Source organism: Podarcis filfolensis (genome assembly GCF_964270895.1).
Source record: "Podarcis filfolensis genome assembly, chromosome: 6".
NCBI classification, from domain to species: Eukaryota; Metazoa; Chordata; class Lepidosauria; order Squamata; family Lacertidae; genus Podarcis; species Podarcis filfolensis.
The window spans coordinates 5,598,176-5,613,735 of record NC_139609.1 but is presented as its reverse complement, the minus strand read 5'-3'; the positions used below and the strand labels follow the sequence as shown (position 1 = coordinate 5,613,735).

At 38.5% G+C, this 15,560-nt stretch overlaps 1 protein-coding gene across 3 annotated transcripts in view; it reads right to left on the bottom strand.

The window, feature by feature from the left end:
• Window positions 1-1,661: 1,661 nt before the first annotated feature.
• RALGPS2 (Ral GEF with PH domain and SH3 binding motif 2) overlaps window positions 1,662-15,560 on the bottom strand; it is a 97,012-nt gene continuing 83,113 nt past the window's right edge. For 2 of the 3 annotated variants that reach the window (XM_083621610.1, XM_083621611.1), the window contains 4 exons: window positions 14,313-14,405; window positions 12,759-12,864; window positions 11,106-11,197; window positions 1,662-7,903 (listed from right to left, as the gene is read on the bottom strand). In XM_083621610.1, the coding sequence (XP_083477736.1) occupies window positions 7,874-7,903; window positions 11,106-11,197; window positions 12,759-12,864; window positions 14,313-14,405 (321 nt within the window). In that variant the 3' untranslated portion in view covers window positions 1,662-7,873. Of the gene's footprint in view, window positions 7,904-11,105; window positions 11,198-12,758; window positions 12,865-14,312; window positions 15,508-15,560 lie in introns of all 3 variants that reach the window. The other variant, XR_014549880.1, reaches the window with a different exon arrangement.

The window sequence follows — 15,560 nt, the reverse complement described above, 5'->3', positions numbered from 1 at the left end:
GCTGTACGCCAGCTCCCTCGGCCAGTAAAGCGAGATGAGCACTGCAACCCCAGAGTCGGTCACGACGGGACCTCATCGTCAGGGGTCCCTTTACTTTTACCTATATAATGTACATATTATTTTCTTCCTGTGTTGTCTTGATAACACTACCTGTATTTGATCGTTTATTGTCAGCAGACCAAATAAACTGAACATGACCAAGAGGTGTTGATGAGGCAACTGTGGCATCTCAAAAACATTCCCAGTACTGCTTTGTAGTGATTTTCCTTGTTTTTAACAGGGAAGCCACAAATGTGATCAACGTCTTTATCCTCTGGAAATCATACAATTGATTTCAATGTCCTTAACACGCTTAACTGGCTATGGGATTTTGTGCCATTGGTAAGATGATGGGCCCAGAGATTTTTCCTTGTCATATATCTCAGAGTTGAGAGATTAAAATGCCAGTCGCTGCTTATAGTCAATCACAGCGATATCTCCAAGAGCTCATTTCAACAAATTCACATTGTGGAAAGTTTGTGACAAGTCTGTTGAATTGTCACTTAGAACCCAGCATTCACATTTTCACTGATTTGACTCACTGACCATATTACAACCCGGGTACAATATTCTGGTGCTGTTTGGGAACAATTTAGAGGGTGGGCTTTGATTAATGAAAGCCCAACATTGCTTGGGGAGGAAATACCTGCTTCTCCTAGGGAAGAGGATTGCCCTGTGGAAAAGTACTCTTAGCTGCTCCCAACTTTGTTGCCCTGGAAACTCAAAACACTTGGGGCATCTTGCATAAGTGCTCCAAGATAATGCTTTTTAAAGTTTGCTTCAAGATTATGAAGGAAGCTAGAAGAGACTTGAGAGTTTAGGTAGGCCAATTGGTGTCAAGGAAAGATAGGATGTCTTTTATGTATGCTACAACAGCAGCAAGAGTTCTTTTAGCAAAGTATTGGAAGACACAAGAACTACCCACGCTGGAAGAGTGGCAGACGAAGGTGATAGAATATATGGGACTGGCTGAGATGACTGGCAGAATCCGTGACCAAGGAAAAGAGACGGTGGAAGAAGATTGGAAGAAATTTAAAGTTTATCTTAAGAACTGTTGTAAAATTAATGAGTGCTAAAATGTCATGGGTAATGAAAAACAGAATTGCAGCGATAAATGATTGGGTAAGAGTAAAAGGATTAAAGAAAGTGAATCATGAGTAATTGAAATTAGGGGTTGCTGAAAAAGTTTAAAACAGGGATGCAGAAAAGGGAGGTATGAGGAAGTCGTTGAAATAAGGTTTAAGAAAAAGAGGTTATGAAATTATACGTGTTTATATGTTTGTTTGTCTATGTATTGTTAGTTGTAAAGTGTTTTAATTTATGTTGGAAAATCAATAAAAATTTATTAAAAAAAAAAGAGAGAGTTTAGTACCTGTAACATTTTAGAAAATTAATCAGATGCTACATGCTTTTCTGCTATGCTGTTTAACACCCCAACCAATTTGCTCGTTTTAGTTATTGGCAATAGTATATTCCCATTTTGCCTCGACTCTTCTGAAAGCCAGCTTGTTACTGCCAAATTTCAGTTGATCCAAGGTGTCACTCCATTTAGAGAAAGCTGGCTCCACACTCAAGACTTGCTGCAATAGAAATGTGAGTATGTAAAACGACAATGCACGTGGTTGAAATTTTAAGTTATTTATTTCAGTAGGAAAATTCTATTTTTAAGTCCATACTTGTAGCCATGTTGAAATAGCTAATGCAAACACGCAGTTCAAAATGCACGCACGCACACACACACACGTATTAAAAATAGGGAGGAAAAAGGACAAGGAACAGCGAAACTGCACATCACTCATTGAGATCATAGTGCATTCAACCTCAATCAAAATGGTGCTTCAGGTCAACTGGGAAGAGCATTCATTAAAAATGGCTTGTGTTTTGCATAATGTGGACTTTGCATCTCTTTCTTTCTCCCCCTCCCATAAATTAACTTGTAGTAGGTTATGAGTAGCATAAGCAATAAATTAATTTGTAATTCAGGATTCCAGGAATAGTAGTAGTTATTGAATTTGGACACTGCTGAACAATCCAGAAGGAACATCTTTCTCCTTATTTCTACATTGCACAAAAGAAATATTTTTGGCTTCTTGGTTGTTCAACAAGGCCAAGATTCAAGAACTATCCCAATATGGACAGTAGCTTCCTTCATCTATACACAACCTTTCACAATGAGTCTCTTATGATATTGCAATATCCATTTCTAGATGTGAACATTTACTTTTCACAACCTGCAGCTGTTAACCGCTTGCACTATCATATCTGAGGTTTAGACTTAAAAATATATTCGGTTATGATTCACATGGGTGTGGGGGGAATATAGCACTTTCCTCAATATCTGAAGAGATAACAATTGTTTCATGAACATAGCCTTCAGATTTATTTATTAAGTTAATTTTACTCAAGTTTAATTTTGTTTCTCAAAACCCCAGTACATCAAAGCTTAAAGACAAATGTGTTACGTTACTTACCAAGTTTTGCATAGGATTTTTTCTTTCTGTATGAGTGAGTTCAAATAATAAACCAAATGGGGGGGGGGCATGTTCCAATTTCTTTATGAGTGCCAATAGGTGACTGAAAAACCCCAATGAAAATATTGAAATGTTTTAGAGATTATTTATATTTAGGTAGCGGGAGTTCAGATGTGACCTGGTCTACCTTAAAACCTTAGGTTGCTAGTATGACAGAGACATTTCAAACACACAGCCTCACGGAGTGCTCAGTTCGTAATTAGGTTGAACTAGCTTAGAAGTCCATATTGTGTGATATCCAGAGCTGCTCTTTTAAATGACTCAAGGGCTCACTCACTCCCAATGGTGCTGATGAGAGTTGGGTTGGGCCTGGCTGCCCTGAAGTGCCCAGTTTACGATAGGACCTTACCACCTAGCAAAGGTCTGAATTGTCATCCAAATCAGCTCTATACTATTGTTCAAAAAGCTTGAGAATGGAATGAATCAAAACCACCAGGTCCACTACTATACTAATACTGAACTTCAAAGCAAAAGGAAGGCAAGAACAACTGAGTTATTATACAGACTATTCAAGCTTCAAGGAGGCTTACATGGGGCTCCTTCAAAAATCAAAGCAAAACACAATTTGCATGAATGGGGTAATGCATGGGAATAGTGTTGGTTGGCTAGCCCAGTTGGTCTTCAAACAGGTAATTAAGGCACTGGCAAACATCTCATGCAGATATGTTGTGCCCATCATGCAATGATGGGCAGGAAATGGCATTCTGCTTTGAAGGGACATTTTGTATCTGCTTATCGTTTTAATTGCAGCGTTTAACCTTAGACACAAGCCATTTTTAATGGAAGAAAGGGAGCAACTTGCAAACAGCAAACTATTAAAAAGGGTGATTTTTCAGGGAAATGAAAACTGGCTATTTCGTACCAGTTTTTAGTGTTTTTCATAGCGGCCAGCATACCAAGTGAGAAAAGTAGATCAGGATTAATAACACTTAGGAATGAAAGAGAAATATGTACAAAACAATGAGAAAAAAAGATGCAACTGGAAAGATCACCTCATGACTGAGCTTCATTTGAAACAGATTTGTGTATCCCTGACTAATACACAGGGTTATAGGAATGTGTTTCAAAATTAGCAAGTAAACTACGAGTTTTGCTTCACAATATTCTTTACACCAGTCTTTATAACTGGTGGTGGTGTGTCTCTAATAGCAACATTCGCAACAGGCATTTACAGTTCAGGTGTAACCCGCAAACTATTTATGCAAGCAATTTCAGGGTCATTTTTCTTACAAACTCCATGTAGGGGGAAAATATGTGAATCAAGATACAGGTACAGTGCTTGCTTTCCCCTGAATCCACACATTTTCCCATGTACATTGACGTAATTTCCATGAAGGAAAAAGTCACATGTGAAGTTGTCCTCACCTGTGGTTTCATTACAAAGATTTTTTTTTGCTGAAATATGCCAGGAAAGGAGTCTGATGACATTAAACAACTTACACACTGCTGCCCAATTGCAAATGAGCAGGACAAGAACAAAATTATCCGGGGTGGTAGAATGAGTGAAAAACTAAGTGAAACACCATGTGGAACAACTGATCCCTAAAGTTTATTGCATGGAAAGTGAAGAAATCTGATATATTTGAACTTAAGCTTGATAAATTCAGTTAAGGAGTGCTATAGAGATTCTCTAATCAAGGTGTTGATAACAGCAGTGTGAAAAACAGGCACAGTAGGAGAAAGGTATTCTGTATTTGTTGTATGTTTTCAACCTTAATAAGGGTGTTTTTTTAGATTTTAACAGGAGAATTTTACTCTTTTGAATTAAACATTCCTTGTAGGAAATTTCAAAACAACTTATTAAACATCTTACCAAATTGTAAACTAAATTACTGTAGCACAATCAATTTCATTTTTACAAAGTGCTCACAGAAATCAGAGAATGTGAACTATAGTGTGAATCGTTTTGTTAAAATCAAAACATCACTTATTCAAGATACTAAGACTACTTGACTGGTTTTAGGTGGAATAATAAAAACATAGAAAAATATATATATATTTAGCAACCAGTATCTGAGGTCATAGGAAAAACCTGAAGTGTTTTCAATTTATCACTGTCAAATGAACTTGACAAAGAATTCCTGCTACTGTTAAAATTCACACAGGTAGCATAACATTTTTAAAAGTTACTTGTGATAACAAGCGATTAAAATGCCTCATTCAGACACAGATTGGTTTAATATTTTTTGGATGGGAGCCTTGTTTTAAAAGCCATTTGTTTCAAAGTAAATAAATTTAATGGAATTCATAGCACTGTGGTGTGAAATTTTACATCACAGGATTTAACACAATGCCTTTTGAATCATACTGTAGTAATTAAATAGTTCTTTCTACTGATAGTATATTTAAAAGACTATTCATTTACAAAAGAAACTATAAAAGAAATATTATAAATCAAGCCTCCTTTTTTTAGCTCAAATTTTTGGTAAATGGGGGGAGGGGTGTAGTAACATGTGGCTATATGTAAAAAGATGTAAAAAGCTTATTTTTGACAATTTGACCACCTCATAAAACTGGAATGGCTCAGTAGTTGTGCGTAATATTAAGACAATCTAAGTCCATGTAATGTATCAATCATGTTAGTTGAAACCTATGAAATTGTCACAACTCTCTCTGCTAATTCTCATAAACCAGAGAAAGCAGTTTCATGTTCAATCAAAGCTTTCTGATAAATATATTTGAAGCTGGATAAAAGCATTGGCAAAAGGTAGTCAGGACTGTTTGCCAGCTTTTAATACTGTCTTTCCTATCTTTTGAAACTTGCTGTATGGATATAAGAAAAGGCTGTCAACCTGGTTTGGTTTTGAGTCAATTTGTGGGATCATTGTGTGTGCGCTGCAGTCACAAAAACAATAATCTCCATTTAACGTAGATTTTGATGTGATGAATTGGTCTCATGAACACTACAAAAGGTTGTCTAGATTGTAGCTAACCATATCCTTAAAAGACTTCAAAACTAATTGAAGACGGATGTACTGTGCTATAATTTGGACAGAATATTGAAAAATCTCGCAAAAACCCATTTAGTGTGCCACAAACCTAATGAAGTACCACGGGGGGAAATGTAATGTGAATTGGCCCTCTGCTTTTCGCAAACCTGCATCATATAAAGGGGTTCCCAGTTGCATCTCTCTACTCATAAAAACATGAAGAACAAATATGGTTAGCCTGCAATGTATCTACACAATTGTTTTCCCTCTTTCTCTTAAAAAAATAAAAATTCCACAGGATTACCTTCCATAATACTAAGTACATACATTTATAGTGTTGTGTTGAAGTTGTTTTTCATTTTTTTTTTAAAAAAAGCTTATTCTGAAAAGAAACATGTAGTAATTTTAAAAAGGAAAGTTGTGCAAATTCTGTACAGTAATACTGCTGGCTATGAAGATGTCTCTCTCTTCTTTTTTTTAATGAAACACCCAACATGGGTTATTGTGGGAGACATGTAAACTAAGTGACACAGAACAAGCAAGTGACATAACACCACTACAAGGTCAGAACTGAACATTCATTCCTCATGGGGCAAATATTCAAAACCTGTTAATATTATTATGGGAAGAAAGAAGGAGCAGATTCAGACGTCAATCACTTAGAAAGATAAACTTATATTTGCAACTTCAGAGCAACTTTCATGTCGTCATTATTCTTTTCCTCTGCAGACGGCTGCCAGTCTCTGCCCTATTCTTACTAATTATGGGGGAAGCTCTTTGGAAAATTTGGGCTCTGGAAGTATGAGCCAGCAAAATTCTGCTCTGAAGCAGATAAAAATAAAAAGATTGTTACTCATCTGTGAATAAACTTAGAGCTAACGCATGATAATCTGCAGAATGAATACAATCTTTTCTCTTATTAACTAGGACTGCAGTGCTGTGGTATATTCCTTACTTGCCTTGTTTTCATTTGATTACCATCATCGGAAGGTTCTGAAGAAGCCTCAAAGCATTTCAGAAAAGAACCACATGCAAAAAAGAAGAGAAAAGAGAGACGCATCTTTGAAATGCAGTAATTTCCCACAAATGTGGTCAAAAAGTGTAGTTACACATTTAATTTTCATGCAAGAAATAATCCACTCTTTAAATTTTTATTCTATCAAGGCTTTCTCTCGTGTCAAGTTCTTACTTTTCTTGGTTATGCTGAGAGTTGCATTTTGTGAGCTTTTGCTACGGAGATCTGATTTCTATATCTGATAGAGAAGAGTTCAGTGTAACTCAGAATTCCAAACTACAAATACAGGCATTGTGCGTCTCAATCTGCAAGAAGAGATGTGAAGTAAGACTGTCACTTGTAAAATGTTATCAATGCAACAAAAGATGGGGCTTTAAACGGTAAACAGGCCTGTTGAAAAGCTTTACAATGCATTGTTGGGGAAATAAAAGAGTGTCACCCATTTGAAAATACACTGAGGAATAAAGGCTCAGTTCTGACCTGATGATATTTCCCAGAGCTTGCTTTACCAAATCCTGCAGACTATTTCTATCAGGAAATTTACAACCAAGAACTCTGAAAAAGGAGGGTGTGGTGTTTTAATGTTCAGCTGTTGTGCCACTTGTCAGAAAGAAAATCCCCATATACAGTACTAGGTTCCACAAAGACAGTGCTTTGAGAAAAGAGAATAAACTTGCATATATTACATTTATCACATTCTAAGCATAAACAAATAAAACAGTGATGCCAATTATCTGAGCCCCCAAAGAACTGATATGGAGGAATACAAGTATAGTAACTGCACATTCTTCAAGAACACACAAGCTGTGTCCTTGCAAACCTGCCCATTAACACAACCCTTAAGCAGTAAGAGGTTTCCTTTTACAAAGAAACAAAGGTGGACTTTTAAATTCAAAGATAACAAAAGTTAACACAAATGCGAATGAGCTACATCTGATTTAACCTAAGCACGGCACCGCCAGAGGTTTCTTTCTTTCTTTCTTACACACACACACACACACACAGAGAGAGAGAGAGAGAGAGAGAGAGAGAGAGAGAGAGAGAGAGAGAGAGAGAGTGTATTTGGTGTTTCATGTTGGGTTTCCTGTCATTCTTTAAGGCAGTGGTTTCCACAGGTCGGTTCAGAAAATATTAAGCAGCAACATGGTCCATGGCAGTTCCTCTTGCACTTCCATCCCCTGAATTCTTAGTATGTTTTTTTGTTCAGTACTTCAGAGATTTGAAACTCTGTTTACCATCCTTGTTCTGGCACAGAAGTGTAACTGGGCATGTTTCCGCCAGAACCTCCATCCTCAAACTGGGAGACAGGCAGACAGCATTCAAAAGTGTCATCTTCGTTCATGTTTTGAAGAAGTTTGTCACTCAAAAGTCATCAAGTTGGCAGGAACCTAAAAACATATGCAATGGTTTTGTAAGGAAAATTAGATTTCTAGGTTATAGCTCAGCTCTGGTGCAAAAAGCAAACAATGGCTTCCTGTGAGGAATGGAGAAATCTGTCAATCTTGGTTCTGCTCCGTTTCTCATCTTTTAAAATCTTAATTCAGTTTCTCATATTTTCACATCAGTATGTGGTGTTTAGTTTTAAAAGCTCTCATTAAAATTCATCAGCATTTTTAGTGTGTATTTCTTCTATTTTTGGCTAATATAATTTCTGTAAATTATTTTCACTAATAGATGCCTTTCAATCTATATTTTCCCCAATATATATATATTTAAAAACACATTTTTGTTAGATAACTGCAACACAAAATTCAGAGAAGTACGAATTGCAAACTCCATGTATTGTTTTGGGAAAAGCAAATTAGGTAGGTTTGCATTAAAATGTGAATCAGCCCCGTCTCCATGCCTACTTCCTGATGTGAAAATAAACCTTAAAGTATCTTATATTTTGGGTATCATCTCCAAAGGCCTGTGAACTGGAGATTGCCCACTACTGTACAAGTTGGCTTGATTGTGAGGAAAAACATAAACAAATGTCTATTTTGTTCTCTTGCTTGCTAGTAGAATTTGTGGCCTGAATTAGGCAGAATATAAGGGGGCAGTCTCTCCCCTTGCTCAATCTGGAGTTGGAGTCAATCTATGACTATCCCTGAAGAGCACCTATGACTCTTGATAAGATAGCAACAATAAATGTTATTGGACTGGGTGTTGTTGTTTTGCAGTTAAATAGTGATCTTATTCAGAAGCCAATTTATTAGCCTTGTTGAGACTATCACTCAGTCATTCACCGCACCACGAAAAATCAAAGGATGCTCTTCTTCATATTCCGAACTATAATTTACTATAAGAGCATAAATTCAATGATAGACAGTCCTGGACAAAGGAAGGAATAACAGATGTTCTCTGGGCAATCAAAAAGTTATTTTCTTTACCACTGGAGAGCTACACATTTCCATAAGGTCGAAACAGAAGTGACTGTAGGAATCCATTATTAGATTGCTCTTCCTAGTGAGATCCAAAGTTGAGGCACAACCAGTTGCAACCTTCCTAATTTCTTTGAATTCGAAATTTTTTTCCCTCTGCAGAGAGTCTCTGAAGGCTGGTCAGAAGTCATAACAAGCCTCTGGCGCACCCAGAGCCAATCAGCTGACTGGTACTGTCAGGGAACTGCCATCGGAGCTAGAGGCGGAGGCAAGGCTCCAAAGCGATGCTGGAGAAGGGCCCAGCAGGGAGAGAGGCAGCTCATCGGCTGGGGAAGGAAATCAGCGTAACAACAGGGAGAAAGGGGGGCAGATGGGGGAAGCGGAGAGGGGGCTCCAGGACTCCTCGCCGGAGACAGCGGGGAGAGCACGGGTCCTCCGCTGCCCACACCCACCCTGCGCAGAAGACTTCCGCGCAGGGAGAGTAGGCGGAGACTTGGCGTCAAAGAACTTCTTTGCTGGAAGAGGTTCAAGAAACGCCCACTGACGGATTCTGCTAGCGACTGAACAGCCACGAAGTGAAGGGCTGTCCAGACAGAAAAGGTTTAACCAGCCAACCTAGCCAGGAGTGGCGGTAACTTACGCACGAGCAACCCCTATAACCATTACAGGTACTGAATGCATGACTTCAAGGAGATTGTAGTAAATCAGTTGATTGGCAGTTATAGCAACCTCCTTTAAACTTTGACAGATGTCAATCGTTTAGCATCACTATGATAGCAGATGACTCATGTGGGTGGCCCCACCTACCAGTCAAATCTGGCCTGAGGGGGAAGGGGGTTTAGGAATCTGGCCCACTGACTGGATCTAGTTCCCCACTCACAATGTAATCTAATGCCTAATATTTGTGTAGGTCTGTTTATTTTTTGAAAGTTTGTTTCTAAATTGAGCAGAACCACTTCTTAGGTATTTTATACAGATATTGGGAAAGGATAGGCATTTAACATGGCATAGTAACTTTTAAATTTCACAATAGGGGCAGAAGGGTAAAGGTTATCTGCTCTGGATGTCTTGGCCTTGGTTTACATCTCATTCCTTTGAGTGCTGGATATGTATGTAGCAAGGTGTGACATCTGCTAGCAAAAAATACTGATATTGTGCTCATGGAAAATAACTATACTACTACATTTTTCAGCCGTACTAAGTCTAGAAATATGTTTGTCTGCAAGTGGAATAGACTTGTGCAAATGCAATGGGACCCCTTTCCTCATTTCCTCCTCCCTGCAGCCTCAAAATCTGAAACAAGTGGGTTGGGGGTCCCAGGGTATAGTATGAAAGCACATGAGGCCAGTACCTTGCTGAAACTGAACAGGTGTGGGAATGGTTAGGGCTTGGGTGGGGGACTGCCTTAGAGTCAAAAGTTTGCTGCTTTGGTTACATGGTGGAAGAAAGGCACCATATAAATGTCAGAAAACTAAAATTAAATAACCATGTAAGTGGAGCACATTTTGAGGGAATAAAAACAACATAAACATATATAAAGCAAAGCATGATTTCTAGAATTGTATGCTACAGAACGGAATCAGGATTCAAAGGCACAATAGTTATATAATGGTTAGCTTTTAAATATAAATCGTGGAGGGCATTATGAGTGGGTAGTAAGGCAGAGTTTCACATGGCATAAAATCTGAAAAAAGTTGAATATAGTAATCTGACAATTATGAACGATATATATTTATATACCTATCCATTCCTATGAATTACTTCTTAATTTTCCTTGGAAAATGGCGATTCATGTAAATCTTTAACTTTGTTTTCATAATCTTGCTCAAGGCCCTCAAAGCAGACTTTATTTTTTATTTTATTTTTTAAAAAACTCCTCTAATGCAATCAATGGGAGCCATTTATTTCTTGGACTGTATGAGGAAATGTGACACATTGCCCTAATGCTGCATTTTTGATTGCTTGTGTATTTAAATGTGTCCCATGGGAAATAAATGCAGACCAGGAACTCATTTTTACATGCACTTAACATGCACTCATTGTTTTAAGCTGCTAATTAGATATATGAAGCTACCTACCTTCAGTAACGCCAGGAGCTATTAGAAGAGACCTTTGTGAGAACTGAACAATGGTTATTCAGAGCAAGACTGAAGACTGACTTTTGTGCAGAATTGTTTAATATTTAGCACTCATTGCTAGTTGCCAAAGCAGGCCATAATTCCCTCACCTGTTGTCTGTTCCTTTGGCAGGCAGCACTCAGATGCTTAAACCACAGCATTGCATTCATTCTGTTACCAGCTTGAAACTTGTATGAGTTCCCTAAATTACAAAAAGAGGGAGAACTTTCTATCATGAATAACAGACTTCAAGTTAAGCTCTTAAAATTGAATAAAAGAATGCAAGAAATGGGAAATAGAAAAATGCATATTAATGTATAGTCGTAATCTGAAAGATACCACATATTTTAAAAGAATCCCACCCAACATGGCCCTGAGTGGTGTATGGTACTTGAAAGGCCAGACAGACATTTTTATTTACCGTATTTTTCTCTCTATAAGACGCACCAGACCACAAGACACACCTAGTTTTCGGAGGAGGAAAACAAGAAAAAAAATATTCTGAATCTCAGAAGCCAGAACAGCAAGAGGGATCGCTGCGCAGTGAAAGCAGCAATCCCTCTTGCTGTTCTGGCTTCTGGGATAGCTGCGCAGCCTGCATTTGCTCCATAAGAGGCACACACATTTCCCCTTACTTTTTAGGAGGGAAAAAGTGAGCCTTATAGAGCAAAAAGTATGGTAAATTGATATGAACACAAAAATGAAAATATCTACCTGCCAAGTAAGGGGTGCTGTAATCACATGTCTAATATTTCACTTCATGCAATAGAACCCTTGAAAATGTTAGATCTCTGCTCAAAAGAGGAGGGGAAAGCTGTCCACTGAGCAGTCAAGGCTCAGGCAAGGAGGGGAAAGCTATCCACTGAGGCTCAAATTCCTGGCATACAAACCAGGAGTTCTTGAGCTGAGTAGGTAATTCCCGTCCAGTCTAGCTTTCCACATCCTGGATTCTGACAATATGGGGTTGAGAGCTTGATGGGCAAAGCAGTAACTGTTACATCTGCCCTGACTTGTCCTGCACAATGAAGAACTCAAACTCACAACCCCAGTTCTGTCCAAGGCTTTAATGTGTAAATCACACTGGTATATAAGGCAAGTTAAAGGTTGCAGGATTCAGCATTGAAACCACTAGTATGGAAGGCTCAGGAACTCTAGCTTTCAGATCACTTGCAGTCAGAATTTCCCTTGCTACTTCTCAAATGCAAAGGGAACATATATTTTTTTTCAAATAAGGTAATTCCTTGAGACATTCCTTGAGGAGATAAGAGAGCCACAAATCGTTTTAGTAATTAGAATTTAAATTCTTTTCAGCTACAATGCTATCCTGGAAGAAATACTTCATATAAAGTTTAACTTTAAAAATAGCAATGCCAACAGGCCCTGGAAAGCAGACTGGAAAAGTCACACAAATATTTGGGAACAGTTCTGAGCTAATTTATTTAATGTGGTTGTTTCTGCTTCTATAGTATTTTTTACTGAATGGTTTAACTATCTGCAGCCACCCTAAAATCCAATCTTGGACTGTAACGTTAGATATTACATTTTAAAATATGAAAAAATTCCCTCTAAAAGTATCCAAACAGACAATAAAATATTTCTATAGTACACATTTTCTTTTGCTGACCAGTGTTTGTATGCACTTTATTCTCCTGAGGTTCATTTGCTTCCATAATTAGTGGCAAAAAGGCAATAATCCCATTGTCCCAAGATCACCCAGTGTCCACAATCATACGGGAATCTACCAAGGATATTCAGTCACTGACCTTTCTCAGAATCTGTGAGCAGGAAGAGATCTGGATGTTCTGGGTCATCAGCCATCATGACCATCCATCCCACAACAGATACAGTCTTACTTGGTGTAGATTTGAACTGGAGGAAAGCAGGAAGCAACGAACAAAACCACATTAATGGAAAGAGGAAAAAACAAACAAACCACAAGATATGCATTAAATGCTGCAACACAGAACAAACAGCACTGGCTTTTTACATCATTAATGCAAAATAGATGTTAAAAGCTGAACAGAGATGTTACATGTTACATTTAAAAAGTTTGCCTCTCCAATTCAAACATAATGTAGAATTCTGATTTTGCATGAGTGAAAAACAGATGACAGAAAGGATGTATACAGCTACTACCAGAATTGGCAATAGAAATTGGCTTTTCAATTTGTCTGAAATCAATTGAAGACTTCTTTCTTACAATGCTCTGCTTCAAATAAAAGTTATGGGCCATTTGAAATCAGAGACGAACAGGACTCAATTTAAGGAAATCAGTTTGTGTACACATTTTGGGATGAGTGTGACTTTAGTACCCATGCTTTAGAGACCTGAAAAATTTAAATGCCAAGGAAATGTACCATTGCAGAATCATCAGACTGGAGATTATCACAATGGCTGCTTTACATTGTTTAATAGCTACAGTATACATTGTGCATGGTATGCAAGCTTTGTATACTAAGACAGATCCAGCTGAACTCAGAAGGCTGCTTAAAATGCTCAGAAGAGCAGTAGGAAGATTTACAGAGTTTGGAATTGTTTTTCAAGACTGCTGTTGAGCTGAGTTGGCAGCAGAAAATCAAGATGGAGAGGCTAAGAGAGGGAACTAACGGAGAAAAGCAGGCAGAGCAGCAAGTATCCAGACAGCAGTAATGGTTAACCAGAAAGCAGCAGTGAAAACGTTTGCAGTTGCAGTGTTCCCAATGAAAGGAGAGAAGAAAAAATGTTAATCCTGCTGTCGGGGGAAAAAAAGGCAAAATACCGTCCTGGAAAAAGCAAGGTAGCTAAACTATCATCTTTAGCAGTGAATAAAAAGGTAAAGGTAAAGGTACCCCTGCCCGTACGGGCCAGTCTTGACAGACTCTAGGGTTGTGCGCTCATCTCACTCTATAGGCCGGGAGCCAGCGCTGTCCGCAGACACTTCCGGGTCACGTGGCCAGCGTGACAAGCTGCATCTGGCGAGCCAGCGCAGCACACGGAACACCGTTTACCTTCCCGCTAGTAAGCGGTCCCTATTTATCTACTTGCACCCGTGGGTGCTTTCGAACTGCTAGGTTGGCAGGCGCTGGGACCGAACGACGGGAGCGCACCCCGCTGCGGGGATTCGAACCACCGACCTTTCGATCGGCAAGTCCTAGGCGCTGAGGCTTTTACCCACAGCGCCACCTGCATCCCTTTAGCAGTGAATAAAGAGCAGGAAAAGGTAATTAAGAGAATGCATGTTGCCCATTAAATATCTATAATATCTGTTTGATTCTATCTATCCCTCTGGATGAAGATCACATATATCAATGGGAGATGTAGTACAATGCATTGCATACATGTTTTCTTTCTGTCGCCTTCAAGGACTTTGCGGCATAGTAGAAAAGCTGAGTTCCAGACAGCGCTGCCCAGTATTTTGTCCACGATGCTACCTGCAAAAGCAAAGTGTCATCAGATTAATACATTTAAGAGACTAAGGCAGTTTCATTTTCATTATATTTCTTCAGATTTTTTCGCCCCAGCCCATTTCAAAGGGGTCTTGAGCAGGGCAACACTTTCAAAACAAAGACATTCCAAGAAATAAAACAAAATACAACAATATCTTATGGATTGAAACGACGTTCAAGTTTTCAGCCTAGATCACTAAAGCCTAGATCACTAAAGAAATGGGTCTGGCAACTGTTGCAAAAACAAATGCTTCGTATAAATTGATCTCTTCCGAACTGTGCTGCAGTGAGCCTCCTCGAGGGCAAATCAGCACAGCAAGACAGACCCCTTGGTAAGTAACCCGCATTTTGTGGTAATCCACATTTCTTCTCAGTCTAGGAACGAGAAAACTATGAGGAAAATAGGGAGAGCAGTGTGATCTTGGGCAAACACACAAAGAAGAGAACTTCCTTTCTAAAAGCTGGGTTTCCACACTAATGCCCGGCAGAAGCACCACGATTTATGGAGGGAAACACAAGCCGCCATGCTCTTTTTCAGCAAGTCCCCTCATGCTTCCTTTTTGTCTTTACTGTCTCCTTACAATCCATACAATGTTCTAATCAAGTAAAACTGGCCTGGAGGCAAAATGTACTTGTGCATTTCCTTAAAAAAATGTTACTTAATTTGAGAAGCACAGATGCAACCAAATACTGACCGCCCAAATTAAACAAGATAGCACCACCATGTTAGTAAAAAGAAAAAAGGGGGAAAAAGGTAAAGGTATGCAAGAATCATTAAGCACAAAAGAAACCTATTCTTTATCTAAATTTAGAGCAAGTATAGATATAAATGTTTTGGTGATTTCAAAGGTTGTCACAGTAGCCTCCATGGTAACATGTTTGAAATTCTAAGAATTTTGCTTTTGCATCCCTATTTAAAAAGACTAAAACAGTTATATTTATTATTGCCAGCTTTGGTTTTCAGTAATGAGAGCTGATTCAATAAATGCGGAGATGTTTTTCTCCATAGTAGCGGCTTCTCCTAAGACCTGTAACATGCAACAACTGGACCTGATGGAATGGGGGGTCCCTAGGGTGGTGGTAACTGCTAATAATAATAATAATAATAATAATAATAATAATAATAATAATTTATTATTT